This window comes from Amblyomma mixtum, chromosome 5 (assembly GCF_055824585.1).
Source record: "Amblyomma mixtum isolate Tamu chromosome 5, ASM5582458v1, whole genome shotgun sequence".
Taxonomy (NCBI): Eukaryota; Metazoa; Arthropoda; class Arachnida; order Ixodida; family Ixodidae; genus Amblyomma; species Amblyomma mixtum.
In genome coordinates this window covers 107,611,258-107,626,951 of record NC_143016.1, presented here as the reverse complement: position 1 = coordinate 107,626,951, position 15,694 = coordinate 107,611,258, and the positions used below count along the sequence as shown (strand labels likewise).

The 15,694-nt window shown below is 47.4% G+C and overlaps 1 protein-coding gene across 1 annotated transcript in view; it reads right to left on the bottom strand.

The window, feature by feature from the left end:
• Nucleotides 1–15,694, bottom strand: part of IA-2 (tyrosine phosphatase IA-2) — a 514,718-nt gene that overhangs the window by 41,526 nt on the left and 457,498 nt on the right. Inside the window, exon 16 of the mRNA XM_089545824.1 lies at nucleotides 2,142–2,196. Within this exon, the coding sequence (XP_089401950.1) occupies nucleotides 2,142–2,196 (55 nt within the window). The remainder of the gene's footprint in view (nucleotides 1–2,141; nucleotides 2,197–15,694) is intronic.

The window sequence follows — 15,694 nt, the reverse complement described above, 5'->3', positions numbered from 1 at the left end:
GAAGAGAGTGTGACAGAGCGCACAGCTCGCCGCGCTGTCGGTGGAGGCGAATGGCCATTCCTGACCGCTTCTTATTTTTTAGACTCTTCGCGGCGTTGGCTGGCGGGGGACTTTGGCAGCAGCAGCAGCAGCAGCAGTGTCTGCGGCCCTGGGGGACAGCAGCGCGCGCTAGCCGGGACCAAATCCGGGCGACGCTGCGTCCCCGCGAGCAGCGTGTTGGGAAACCGGGGGACCGGACGCGCGCGCGTCGTCCGCCCGGTGAATTACAAGCGAACGGGTCTCCTGTCGCTCCCCCCGGCGAAGCGTCTCCATTCCATTTGTTTCACGTAGACGGGCCTGGAAACGACAGTGCGTCGACGTCGTCGTCTTCGTCGTCGCCGCGGAAAACAGTACTGGGCGGCTTCGTTTCCTCGCCTTGCTGCTGCTGCTGCTGCTGTAGTAGTTGTTGGCGGTGTTCTCGTTCTGAGTTTTCTTTTATTCCCACCTTCACCGTGTTCTCGCAGGCGATAGGACAGCCGCTTCGCTGTTGGCCAGAGACTCGGCAGGAATTGGGGGGACAGGGCTTCGGAGGGGTGTAGCGGTGGAGCCCGCGCAACGCCGACAGCTCGTGGGCACAAGGCTGGAAGTGATGTTTTGTTGGCCCTTAGCTCTTTTGTCTCTGCTCTCCACACGCTGTCATTTTTTTTCGGCATTCGCTTGTGCTGTCTCGATTGGCCGCTGGGACATCCCCCGAAAGCGCCTGTTTGTCCGAGAAAGCCTGCCTGTTGGTTCAAGTTTCTAGAACTCGGGTTCCGCGGTTATTCGTCTGCTTTTTTTTGTGTAGCTTTCACCCAGCCACACGGCATCTATTTTTTGTTTTAAGATTTTTCTCAACTGCAGTGACGGCTCCTTTATTTTGCGGCAGAAGAACGCCTTCACTTCGCCTTTCCTTTTAGGAGAAGGAAACAGCCTCGCAGGCTGAGCCGACTGAGCTAACAAGGCGGTGTTCCCATCTATCGCTCCTAGGTGGCGGGACGTACCAGCGTCCCACATAGCTCGGTTAGGCCATGACAACGTAAAGGTGTCGATGCGCTATCTTGTTTGCGGGAACCTATGGACACTATAATGGCGATTCAGCTTCAATGTAGGTTGTACGCCCGGCCTTTTTGCTGCCTAAGTAGCGTGTAAAGCAGCTCTAAAGCGGACCACCAACACTTGGCACTAAAGGTTTCCAGAAAATAAGAGTTGCGGTAAAATTAAATTTAGCAGCAGCTTCAACGTACAAGCTGCAGTTGAAAGGCGCACCGGAAGTCAGGATGCCGCAGTGCTCATTAACACTGGCGCTCATTCTCCACTCTTCAAGAGGTGCGCCGAAGTAGTCAGAATCTTGACTGCCGCTGCGGGGTTTGTACTTTGTAGAAGTGAATATACTGCGAGCTATACTGCAAGTTCCAGCGGTGGTTTTTTTTTTCAGAGAAAGGCTGGTTTCGTCGATTCTTGCTGAAAGAAAGGTGGAAACTTATGTCCAGATTTTCTTTTTTTGTCTTTTAAGCCTTAGAAGGTCACATACATCACTGCTCAGTTTTAGAATGTTATTGGGCTGTCGAACTCGATCACCTTCTGCGTTTGTAGCTTTTTCCACTCTCAATTCTTAAGGCATTGCTCAGGATCACATTACATAGTAGAAATAACGTCGCACCGTGCACAGATTAAGAAACCAACGTTTACATAAAAAAAAATACGAACAAGTTAAACACATACCACATCTGTAACTGCAGCAGCTTAGCATTATTAACTTCTCGAGCTGCATGAAAAGCGATAAACGCTGTCATCAACGTTCTACTGCCTCAATAAAGTTTGCTTTATTCATAGAATAGGGAAGCATTTTCCAAATAATTATTCACTCGTTAACGTTGTCTCCAGGTTTTCGCCTCGCTCTTAACCGCTAGAATTTTATAGACTTCAATAAAAGGTCACGCGTTCTGGACTTCGGAAACCGAAAAAAAAAAGGCAATAATGTAATTCTTCAATAACCTCAGTAATCGACAAAAAGGTAAATGCGAAATCACGCCTTCTTCATTATATTAAATGCAGCTTTACAAGTTTAGAAGAAAAACAAATATCTGCACAGGAGAAGGGAGGGAGAACAGTTTCCCGCTTACCAAGATCATGTGTCCAGTTGAAATGTCCAGGTTAGACGTCACCGGTTCCTCGCTCCTGCAAGGAGGAAAAGAGTCAAAGTGACCGTGTGTAAAGAAGTTAGGGAAAAAGAGTCACAAGAGGCATTCAGCACTTTAAACAAAGATAAAACATCAAGCCCAGCAGCGGGACAGCCGAAAAGCAACTGCAAGAGATAATGACCCGTGCTCGAAGAGAAGAACTTCGAAAAAAAAAAAAACGAAACTCTTTAAAGGTAACCTGAACAGCTCCCCTTGAAGTCATTAACTAGTGACAGGCCAGCGGTCACGCATCATTCAGAACTTTCGGCTCCCTTTGAACGCACAAGAAGATTGCGCTATATTTGTCTTTTTCGTTCCCCCGCGTTCTCTAATTGAATCAGGCGCAACATGTTCGTGAGGGCCGCCTGGCGATTATAAAATTAAGGGCCCCTGTGCCGTCTGCTGGCGCCGCTGCTTGAAAGCGCAAGAGTAAGTGTCGGGCTACGGACGTCAAAGCTCAGACCTTCCAGTCGCTCAAATTGAGAATGACCGAACGCGAAGGGCGTCGGGAAGGCGATTATAGAGGTCCTCAAGGAGCCCATTGTCGGGCTCCCTGAGGTAAAACGGAGGTAGGCCGCAGCGAGGGAGTTGGTTCGCTTGATTGCCGGCTTGTCTTCTTGGCTGCCCGCTTTTAGACAGCCCCGGTTACCCGATTTTCGCACTGTGATGAAGACGTGCACACCAGTGAAGGAAGTTGTTTCGGCTGCAAAAATTGCACCGAACTGGGGCATCGTCATGAGTTATAGGTGCCGAATGAATGAATGAATGAATGAATGAATGAATGAATGAATGAATGAATGAATGAATGAATGAATGAATGAATGAATGAATGAATGAATGAATTTCTTTATTTTGGAAAGACCTGCAATGCAAGTCGCCGGTGCCCTTCAGCATGGAGCAATCTTCGCTCAGAGAAAGAAAGCTAGATGAAGAAAGAAGGAAAAATCTTTACTCTGACGGTGTATCTTTCTTCATCTTGCACTTCATCCCTGAGCACACCTTTCGCCACGTTCTTAAGCACCGGCTAGCGCAACGTTGCATCTTGATCATGTGTCCACAACAGTGAATCGTAAGAACTGCTGGGCGAGTGATGAAAAATGTGCGTGAAAATGAAAATAACGCCAGACAATGGTCCATATCTTTTAGCGCGGTACCACTTGAATGTGCCTGTCTAACCGTTCTCCCTCCGAAGCAAGCATGAGTCCTCAGGGAGCAAGTAGACAATCTTAGAGTTGGCACGTTTGCGGTGCTGCCACCTCAGAATTAAAGCTTCCATTGTTGGTTGGATGGATGGAAAAAAATGGAAATGAATTGCGTTCGTGTTCACGTTCAGTACGACTAGGACTTTGCTGCTGTGTTGCTGAGATAGTAAAAATTGGCGAAACGCACATATCTTGGTATACAGGATGCGTAACACTAGTGCCTTGGCGTTCACAGGCGCTAGGGTGCAGACATTTTAGAACGCCTCTTGAAGCAAAATTATTCGTTTGGGCTCTGGACACGATTGGTCGAAAAGAAAAGGCCTTATGATAAAATTTGACCGCCTATACTTTGCCAGAAGTGCGATTAAACTAGACTAGTAGTGGCAGTAGAAGTTAATCAGCGTCGCCAATAGTCCTGGGCTGCGTGCTCCTGGGTATTATTTAATTAACATGAGCCATTCACCCCCCGAGCTTCGCGTACCTGCTTTGTCGTATTGTGAGTCATGCTGACGGCAGTTTGATGGCTAGTGTTGATAGCCTGCTCTCTGCGATAATCATTAGCTCCTCATGGCCATGCTACAGCACTGCTTGCCTTGCGGCGTTATGGGGCAAAGCGCCGGTTTTGAAAGCGGGCAGCCATAGTTTCGATTACAGCGCCAACCAAGCGTGAATGGTGTCCTCGATCTGTTGCCTGCTGGCCGGTGAGAGATCGTTTTTAGGTAGGGAATTTGGATAAGTTACATGAAACACGAACAACTCCGCCTGCAACGTGTCTTGTTTACAGATGCCAGAAATATGGGAGGAAAGTTGAATAGCAGTCAGAGAATCTAGCAAAAAGAAATAGAGACGAAAGGCAAGAAAGGTGTAACGTGCTTGATGATGCGAGAAGACGAGCATTGTTTCGTACGTGCAACGTTCTAGAAAATGCGAGCAGACGACCAGCTTGGCATATCTGTTATGCCAGGACGGCTCACGCTCCAGAATGGTATGCCTAGCACGTTCGGAGTTCTCGCAGTGCCCCGAAGGCTGTGCCCTGCAGTTGTGGAGTGAGCGTGCTTCTATACGTGCAAAGGAACGTCGAATAGCTATCTACGATGCGTCTGTTAAGATGGCTTTGCAAACTTGCTGGGCGTTGGGGTACCTGAGGCGAAAATTTCTTGGTAGTTACAGGTACGATAGTAGAAGTTTTAAGGCACAGTAACAGCGGCAAAAGGGACGTGCTGTTCTGAATAGGGCAAGAGAGAACGAGAGAGAAAGAAAAGCAGGAACGTAACAAAGAAAAATACAAGTAGGAAAGCTAAGTAAACGAGTGTTCCAGTTGCCAGCCCCGCATAAACGTAAGTAAAGGACATTTAAAAAGGGGGAACAGAGCAGGAAGGAGTAAAGGCAATGATTCTGGGCATCGCTACAAGTCTGCTGTCAATGCTGCAGATAATAATACTCATTATGTCGCCGTAAGTTCGTCAACGAGAAAAGGCCATACCACTTGGTCCAGGAGACGCACGTCAGTGCAGGATATAAGCAAATACAACTACAACCACTACTGCTTAGCTGCCTATGTGCCATTGAATCCAACACAACACAACTACTACTACGATGCCAAGCCACCGCGTGGCTCAGTGGTTATGGTGCTTGGCTGACTCGAAAGACCCGGGTTCGAACTTAGCAGTGGCGGTCACATTTCGATGGAGGCGAAATGCTAGAGGTCCGTGTACTGTGCAATTTTAGTGCACGTTAAAGAACCCCAGTTGGTCGAAAATACCGGAGCCCTTCACTACGGCGTCCCTCATAGCCTCAGTCACTTGGGAACGTTAAAAACCCACAAGACACAAACCATACTACGATTCCGACGGCTTTTCGACCGAAGGAGCTGTATACGCTTTCGCGTAAAAACTCCAAGAGCAGGCTAAAAATTCCACGCGAACACGAAAAGGACGCAGAAGTACTCAGAGATGTGTCTCGGCAAATCAAATAGATTCAGGGACAAGCGTATGTCTGCGGTTTACCATTACTTAACACCGCCCACGAAAGGTGATCTAAAATTGATACCAGGGCACGTTGAAGACCCATTAAAAAACATAGAGTTGTGGTTGTCACGCGAAGCGACGCGCCTCGCAATGAACACATGCCGGAACCTCTGAAGGCCAGTGCTGCTAAACGAATTCAGCTGCGAAGCCCACTTTCTGTGCCTCCTTTTCGTCTGGCCGTCCACCATAACCACAGGCGTGTTAGCGGGGAACTGGAAGTGCTGCGAAAATTCGGAGGGCTTCCCAGTATCCGGCTTGGCCAGAGCACGTATGGTAAAGAAAGAACTGAATGGCTGGTGTTGAAACGAAACAGGGGCGCAGAACCGCGCACCGAAAGATACGAAACAAGAATCCGTGTTCGCAACGCCAGCGTCGTAGAAAATGAAGTTGCTTCTGGCTGCGTGTTTTCTTTTTCTCCGCTTTTTTTTTTTTTTTGAGTCTTACGATATTGGAAGAGGAGCCAGCCACGCTGGAGCAGACGCGGCCGCAGCGGCAATAAAGAAAGCCCATATAACACGTCTTCCCTCGGCGCGTACATCGGTTTCTCGCTCGTGCGAGGGCCGGTGCAACAAGAAAGGGAGGGAGATAGAGAGATAGAAAGTGAAAGATAGGAAATGGAGGCGATACGTATTTCGCACTGCCGCGCGCAAACACCCCACGTCCTCGGGAAATGGTTATCCCAGGGGTATTAACAACTGCCGTAAAACCATGTAACCGGCGAAAAATCGTGGCCTGCGCGCATTGCTCCTTGGCGTCAATATACGGCGGCCTCGTCACGCGCGCTGCCCCTGAACCCCGAGAAGCGAAGGAAGGCAGAAGAAGAAAGGAAGAAGAAATGAAAACGGGCACAGCGAGCCTCGCACGGAAGGAGTAAAACAATGGGACGGCGAAACGTTGTAGCCTGAAATGCCGGCCGCGGAATAGCACCCCAGATGTCAGGGGCATTCTGAATTACACGACGCTAGAAATTCAGTTTTTATATTCTTTGATTTCTTGTAAATGGCGGATGCCCGCGCTTCCCGCACGTGTTCGACCGCTGTTTCATCTCCTGACTTGTATTTTATTAAAGGAGAGGGCCGAAAGAAAAAGGGGTTGACACGTTATTTGATTCTTATTTTAAGTTGTATACAAGGCTACTTTTCGGCGCCTCATTCTTTTCTAGATGATATGAATTACATCCTGGACAGATTTGGGGGATCATGTTTGAATGTCTTCTATGACGTTTCATATTGGAACTAATATCTACCGGAGTCAGTCTACAGCCGGTCAGAGGAAACAATAACAACAAAAAACAGCTCTCGTCAACATTCGCGATTAGGCAGGTCGTGTTTCCAAGAAGGCAGTAATAAAGCAAGAAGCTGTTTCTCAGTTTGCTTCCTTTATGACACCTAATGTGGCACATGTTTAACTACAGATCACTCGCGGTCGTACAATTGCAGTTCATAAACCAATCAAGTAGTAAGTCTCTCCCATCCATCTAGTCAGGAGAAAATGCGCCGGCTAGTACAGGCGAAGGAGGCAGTCTCGTCGTCTCAACGGTCGCTCAGACTCTCGGAATTTACAAGCGTTGCTCAATCCGAAAGGGGTCTCATCGCGCACTTTTGAAAGCTTAAGCATGTTGCACCGCATGGAGACAGCATTTTCCCGCAAAACTGTGTGATACACGACGAATCTTCTTTGACGAGACGACAGGAAAGGAAGTTTAGAAAAGAAAACACGTTGAAAAAAAAAATGCGCCTTAGAAACCATAAACACGGGGATAACCCTGAGCGCGTTCGTTCTCGCAATTCCCCCTTTTCCTTCCCTCAGTGCGTCTGGCTGTCTGTCTCCTTCCGGCTTAAAGCACGTTTTCCTGCAAAACCTAAGTACCGACTACGGTATGCAGAGACCAGATAGTTTACTCTCCCGAAGTTGCACGCCTCGCTGTACCCAGCGCTCTTCTATGTTTACCCCTTGTCCACCACTCCTTCCGTCTGTCGGCCGTCTTCCCCAAGTCTGTCTCGTGCCAGTATGCTTACATCGTGCTTGCGAATAGCGTCACAGTGAGTAACGGAGAGGAGTAACTCTTTCAACTCGCACTTTCGCCCATCACCGCCTCTCCCTACGCCTCCCATTCCCTTCACGGTGCAGGACGTTCTTCGTATAGTGAGCCAAGCGTTAAAGAACTCTGGTGATGGACGAGTGCTGTCACTTCAAAATAACCTAGTTATTAAGCCAAGTAGAACTAATAAAGTACTGAAACTCTGCACGCGTCCTAAAGCTGCACACACTCGCGCTGACCGCGAAGTGTGTTTCGCTCTGCATCCGTTCTCAAAAGCAGAAATCAAGGGGGCTTTCTTCTAAACCCTGCAGTGGGGCTCTTGTAGTACAGCCCTGAAGCGAACGCTTTTGGACTGTATACTTTTTGACAAAGGCTGCATTTTTTTGTGTAATGCTTAACATTTGGAAAACCCGTGCTCAAACTGCCGCAGGGCAGGAGTTAAAGTTGACCTGTATTGATGAACTACCGCATTCTGACGAAAAAAGGCACTACTTTCGCTCAAAACGGAGCTTTTATAAGCTAGAGAAGGTCATAGAATGGAATACAGATGTCGCCATCACCAGCCGATTTCGGAAGTAAACTGCGCTGTGTAGAAGCAGGTTTCCGGGCGCTGATCCCAGAGGCTAGGCTACACCACCGTTCAATTGAAAACTGTGATCATGGATTTCCTTTTCATGTAAACGTAATGAGTTTGAATCGCATAGCTGGAAAGTGTTAATTTCAATTTTCTGGACAATAATGGTGTATTTTAGCGCCGGTCAGATATAGGCATAGCCAAAAGATACACAGGATCAATTTTTACTGAGAACGAAAATTAGATGGGGCTGTCCGGCTGCGTTTCTCCGACACTTTTGTGACGAATGTCTAGTGCTACTATGAACTGCTGCGCTAGTTTGAGTTCGCTAACTGGATGCACAGTTATTGGCGCTTCTGTGCGATGAAGGACAGAGTACGTCTGCACAGCGTCTTTCATGTGCAGGTGAGTTTTGTCCGTCGCCTGTTACTAGCCCTAATAGCTAAGTATTTAGTCGAATTCCAGCTTGAGCTATAGCTTCACTTTACTACACTTTACATTAAGGGAGGGGTCCACGTTAGTCATGGGAAATATCCTTGCTTTCGTGAATGTCTTCAGATTGGCGCTCTATTTCTTAGCGCTTTTAGATGAAGGCGTCCTCTACTACATGCAACTGCTTCTATATCCACAGTAAATGTATTGGAGACTGAGTATGGTTTACAAGGATTTCGGCTTATTTTCAGAACGCCACAGTAGCAGCGCATGGTAATGGAGTACAAAAACAGACACTGGGATGTGGTGGCTTGTCGTTTCCGCCTAATCTCACAGAAGAGTGTGGCTATCCGGCATGTGAAGCAACAGAGGTGCGAACTCGGTGTTCGGGAAGGCGCACAAGATGTAGAACACTTCTTTTGCGACCCATAATGCCCGTACTACACTCTCCCTTACGCGTACAGGTCCCGCAGGTAATTTATTTGCTAATCTTTAACAATTCAAAACGCCTTTCAGGGGCAGCGAAGGAGCAGACAGCGTTTTTGATTCCGAAATGAATTTTAGGGCTTCGAGGGCCGATGTTCGGCGACCTCAGTTTTGGGCACGGACTATGACAGGTTATCCATGCTATCCAGGTGGACCTTGACAGAAGCGGAAGTTGAGCGCCAAGAATAAAATGAATTCCGCAGAATATGTGGGTTTCTGTGCGCAATCCGTGGCAACGTATTTTTGCATCAGTGGCCTGTAGCATTTAGCGGGTGCACTTGCAATTTTTTTTTCAACTCCTGTACCAGTTTATGTAGGAAAGCTTGAGAACTCTGTCTCCCCAAAACGTTTCAGCATTCACACCCGCAGCTAGGACTGCTAGAGGATTGCGCTGAGGTAGAAGCTACAGCTTGCGTCAGCATATCAGGAGTCGAACTCTCAACAGTATGAGAGTGAGCAAGGTCAGGAAGGGTTGAGAAGGGTCTAGTCTATCACAGGCCATCCTGTCGCGATGGTCGCAGCCACAGGCGGTAACCATTCTCAAGGCGTTGTTATGAGTAAAATATTCTGATAAACGAACATACGATTTCCTGGCACTGACTGTAGCTCCAGTTTCAGACGCACCGAATGTCCTGACTGATACAGCTTCCACAACGCGGCAGAGTGTCTGTGTGACGTAGAACAGTATCGCTGCTGATATCTAAGATGCCATTCTCTCAATGACTACCACCGGCAGAAGCTTCGGGGAAGAAAAAGTGAAGTACTAAGGTTTAGACTTTTTGGGATGAACAAGGTAATAAAAAAGTGGTAAGGTTTTAACGTAGTTAAACCGAATAGACGTGCGAAGCATGTGTTTAGCCTGTTTGGCTCATGGTTTTGCTTTGCTGTGTTGCCGGCAGGTCTGGCGACGATGTTAGTTCGATAGTAGTATTAGTTGATGAAGACGATGATGTGCAATGCACAGCGCGAGTGTGTGTTTCAGTTTACCACGATGTGTGATCGGCTGCAGGGATAGCATAGTGGTCTCGTACAGTGGCCGGCGAAGCTGGTCTGTTCGCGCCGCTGCGCGTTCGAATCCCAGTGGCGACAATATCTTATTTATTTATGGTCTGGACAAGGTCGCCCTCAATGCCAAGCTTCACACATTCTCGGTAAGCCGGTTGCACCTCGTGAAGTAGAGCTTTCGCACCAAAAGGTTGCCGTCGAGTGGTATGAGACGCTCGCGCATATCAACGCGTTGGCTCTATGGCGCAGAAACGAGGGCGCACTCTAAATGGCACCGCTGTGCAAACCATGCAGCCGTCTATGGGCGAGCGAGCGGAGCGAGGAGGAAGAGGGTGAGGGGGTAAGGGAGCTTCGAGTGGGTGGTTCCCTGGTGTTCGCTACTAAGCAGGCCATTATCCCGGAATTGCTGTCGCGCACTCGACAAGCTTAGCCTGCGTATACGCGCTTTATGTCTTTCTCCCAATTCTTTCCCTGCGCTAGGCTCTGTACAGTGTTTCTTTACCTTCTTTCTCCGCCCCTCTGACTTTCCTATATTCGTCTATTTTATATAAGCGTTGCACGTACCGCAATTTGCTTTCCGAAGAACCCTTTTGTACATTGATTAATTCCAGCCTCCCGCCATTTCTAGCCCTCGTCTCAGCTGCCTTCTGTGCATCATTTGTCGCACAACGTTGGTTTGAAACATTTGCTTGATACGGCTTCTATCTGACCCATCTGGCTGCATGCGCAACGCGTTTAGTCTGAAATTACATTTGGACGTTCAATGCGGGACCACCCGGCCTTCTAAGTATAGAATAGGTTTTCCACGGGAGCATTCAAGGGGCGATGGGACAAGTTTTAAAGGATTGTTTGCCAGGAGTTCTAGAGAAACTCGCCACTAATTATGAAAAAAAAAATGGTTATTTCTTGCAGCATGATAATACCGGTGCTGGCGGATGCCAGAAAACAGGCGAATCATGTTACTAGTCTAGCGATCAACCAAATTCTAGCACTTAACTTTTCGGCTACTACGGCTAGGCATCTGATTGAAATTAGAGATTTGTAACCGGTTTTTGATAATTGCCATATCAGTCTTTAGAATTTCGAAAACGCAGTTACCCTCGCCGTTGTCACTCAACAAACTTGGGCCACACCTCGCTCCATTGGAAAACCGCTCACCCGCAGAGAGCGCGAAGCGACGTCCATCATATCGCGTCACTGCGTTTTTTCCTCCATGTTCCCACTACACAGGTCCATTGTGGCCGGGGCATAGATTTTCACGTGGTATTCGCGCCACGCAGTGACGCGATATGATGGACGTCGCTTTGCGCACTTCGCGGGCGCGCGGATTTCGAACTGCATGAGGTATGGTTCAAGTTCGTCTAGTTACAGCGGTGAGGGCAATCGGATTTCCGAAATTCTAGAGACTAATATGGCAATTATTAACGACTGGTTACAAATAGCTAATGCAGGTTAGAAGGTTAACTATTAGAATTTAGTCAATTTGGTAGCAACGTGATTCGCCAGTTTTGTGACGTCCGCCAACTCTGGTATTACTAAGCCACAACGGTTATCACAGCTGCGGAGCGCGGGGTGTGACGTCACACAGAGGGCGCAGCGAGCGCCCAACGGCAGGAGCGGTGGTCGCGCGGCGACCGCGACGAGCCGAGTTGATGGAGAATCGAGGGTGGTGGTGTGACGTCACAGTGCGGCCACGGCTCAATGTGCGGCGACGGCGAAGAGGGGAAAACCTGGCGTAATGTAGCTATCGCGACAAAGAGCGTTTCTTCATCGCAAAAAAAAAAAAAACATTTTTTATAAATGAGCCATGGGCTTCCCTGAAAAGCCTGGTATTCACACTACTCGGAAGTAAGGAGCGCCTCTTTTTATCCATACATAGCATATCCTTTTCTGCCGCGTGTCTTGTGGTATAACTACAGTGCATAGTACGCACTGCCACTCAGGCGTAGTTGGTAGAGCTGCTCCTGACGCGAATAGACGTAACATTTAGTTAAATATTTTTTATTTTATATCAGCGCTTTAGTTGTTGTAGAAGATGAAAAATTAAAAGGCGAGACCGATATTCCAGCAATTCGCACGCACGGAAGTGGTCCTGAGTGATAAAGGGAATATTGCCGACCCACAACAATATAAAATAACAGGGAAATTTAACAGCAAGGCAGGTTCCGGTAATTAATTTTCTTGTCGCCCCTAGCGCACGTTGAAGATTTAAAACAACACAAGTATCTCACGCTAGAAGTGTCTGACACAGACATGCGACGCAATCACTTATGAATAAGGGTTCACTTTTGTCAGAGCGCCGGGCCCTTCTTTATCGAATTTTCACGAGTTTTTGTTGACAAGTTACTATACTAAGCTTTATTTACTTATATGCAGCACGCAATTGACTTTGATTACTGTAATTAAATCCTAAAACAAAATAATTTACTGTGAGGTCACTATGTCATTTTTTGTAAGAACATGTACGCCGATAAAGAAAGTGAAGGAAGGAGAAGAAAGGCGATGGTAAGCAACCAAGGTAAAACAGACGAAAAACAACGTGAAAAGAGAGGGATAGAGGAAAAGAAATAAAAAGTTGAAATACGCCAAATTTTCATCACTTTCAATCAATTTCTTACCTTCCTGCTTTTATGAGTGTCTCTCACGGCGCGCACGCAGTTCCGCAAATATGTATCAATAAGGTCGTACCCGGGTTAGGGGCGCTGAAACGGACGCAGAGTCTTTTCGGCAGTCGGAATCCGTACAAAAACTTAAAAGAAGATACAAACAAAAGAGAGTGAAACATCGCGTGCAAAAAAAGAAAGAGAGCAAGAAAGACAAAACTGACATTTACTGTGTATCAGGGCGGCTGGAATTGACAGGCTCCCCTAACGCGTTCGGAACAAACCCGTCGCGGAAATGCAAGAAAGAAAGATCATCGGGGAAACCTGCGGGCTTGTGACGGCTTGAAAAGGAAATCGTTGGAGGCAATAAAAATTCGCACGGCGGCGACGCACAAATAAAGCGGATTTATTGTCATCCGTTACTGCTGGCACGGCAGCGGTGGGGGGAAACTGGAAGGCGAAAGCGCATCAGATCAATAAATATAAAAGCAAAAGAAGAAACGGAATTGAAAGAATGGGAAGCTCACACAACGGCCTTAGGCGGTATGGCCTCTCGCTCAACCGCCGAAATCCCGTCGCCCAGGCGCCATTACACGTAAGACAAGCCACCCGGGATTCCAAAATCGCGCTGTTTCCCCTCCCCCCCTCTCTCTGTCTCTCTCTCCATCCGGCTCCTTCAAGGCCCTTTCTGCCTTCGTACGCCCGTGTTGCCCGGACAGGCACACGCGGACAGACTTTCGAACTGTTTGGCCGATGCTTTTTCTCCAACACGGCGAATTCTCACGCAGTCCCACCGGAGGCAAAAAAGGCGACGCAATAGAATAAGGGGCAGCACCGATTCGATGGAAGTAGTGTAAGCGGAACACAAAAATACAAAAAAAAGCAATGCACTGACAAAACGCGTCAATCGGTTTTCGGGGAAGAACATATAAAACGTTTGCGTAGTGCTGCACGAAACATTGAAAGACAGGCGTAAAAAAGGAATGTAAAAGGGGTAGAGAAAACTTGGGTCACTGGCGGCACACTGTTTGGTTCGACTCTTCGCGGCACCCCTGTTGCGCACCTTGTTTGTTGATATTTTGACGGCCTCAAGGCTCAGTTATAGCCGGCGTCGTTCGTTCGTCGGTAAATAAATCTGAAACAATCACTCGGTTGCTTTTGTGGCTGAGAAAACGACTCCATGAGCACTGGTACCCGGTTCTACAAGTGAGCCACTCATGGATTTCAACAAGGACGGCACCGAGGTTGGAGAGTGCAGGGAACTGCACAGGGCGCGAGAAGACGTCACTGAAGAATGTGTTAGTAAAGGTAGAAGTGAAACGAAATTAAGCGAGCGTTGAACCTCTGAAACTTCACTACTGGTAAAGCATCAGTGGCTGATTTTAACCCATTCACTGATACGTACAGCCGGCCAAATCTTTAGCTGGCGTGCGTTATGGCCGCTTTTTCTGCGCTCCTGCTCTTTACGACGAAGCAAACTTTCGGAAATCTCCTTATTAAGCACGGCCTTAGTGAGCCTGTGCTTAGAGTTGATATTTTCGCAAGTTTGCTCCGTCACAAGGGGCAGGAGCACGGAAAACGCGGCCATCGCGCACGCCAGCTAAAGATTTGGCCGGCTGTACCTGCTGGTAAAACATTAGTAGCTGAGCACCGTCCTCGAGAAAGCTGTCCTCATTTTAAATTTTCGTTTGGCTGTGCCACCGTATGTATTTGAAGGCGTTTCACATTTATGGGTGAGATTAATGTGTTTTTGCAGCACACGTGTAACTGAGTGCACACAGAAACAACACAATCGATATTTAGGGGTGTGGCGTAAGAAAAGTTTAAATTACCTCTAAGTTTCGAGGTCCTTTTTTTGTTCTTTTCATCGACACATTCGAGTTTCGATGAGTAATACCCCTGTCACACTAGCAAATTTTATGTCATTCGAACCTAATGGCATTCGATGCATCGAATGTCACTTGGTCTCTTTCGGTGCTACACGGGAAAAAATAATGTCATTCGAATATGACGGCATCGACGATCAGCGAAAAAAATAATAGCCCAACTGAACAACATCAGCGCGCATAAAAGATGTTAGAAATTGTTTGCAGTGTTTCAAAAGCGGGTGAGAACATTTGTGTGCCGCATTATAAGCTTAAAATATTATTTGCGGCCATTCTGCATCACTTTAGCCATCAAAAGCCAAGTCAAGTACAAAGTCAACCACAAATCCGATAAATGTAAACAAACAAAATGGCTGACATGGCGGCGCAGGGACACGCGCGGAGCTTGCAAATGACTTCCAAAAGGTGAACTGCTCAGTTACGTCTTTAAGTACCTTCGAGATTAACGAACATGGCACGCCAACCAGCAAGAATCACGCATCCCAAAATGGCCGACGGTCGCGGGAAAGACGCTGCTTCACGCTCGCCCGCTGCTGTGGGCTGCTGAGACCGAGAGTAATAGCTATCCACGACAGCCTGTAGTGTAAACAGATTCACACCAACATTAACTTTTTTTAGCAGAACTAAATGAATGCACTTTCTAGGTTTGGCAGTGTGCACATTATTTTTTCGTGTCGCTTGTTCCTGCTGTGTCCAGAGTACGCATTCGGTTCGAGATCGAATGCGAATGCGAATGAGTTCCCCTAACTCATTCGATGGCGAATGTCATTCGAACCTAATGACATTACATGTTCCCGCGTAGCAGTCGATTAATGACATTAGGTGCTAATGTCATTCGATTCGAATGACATTAAATTTGCTAGTGTGACAGGGGTATTATCGGGTACTCTAAGCTTATTCCTTGCTATCATCGATAATCAACTTATGCTGACGACAAGACACTAGTTGTACGTACATTTCACGCCTTCTATTATCTTACTTTTACAGCAGTCCAAAAGAAAAATGACATTGCAACGCAGTTTGTATTCGTAGGTCATGGAGAGTACTTCAGTAGCTCACAAGCATAGGGCCTTGTTTTGTGATGGCAGCTGGTGAGATTGTAGTAGAAGCTTCTGAGATAACGGGGACTAAGTGGTAAAAATTTCGCGCGCAATCCTGCTAGATAATTTAGTTTCGCTTAATTGGGCTGGAATTAAAACGAACAAGCACCGAGTGTTTTGAATCTATAAGTCTATCGAAA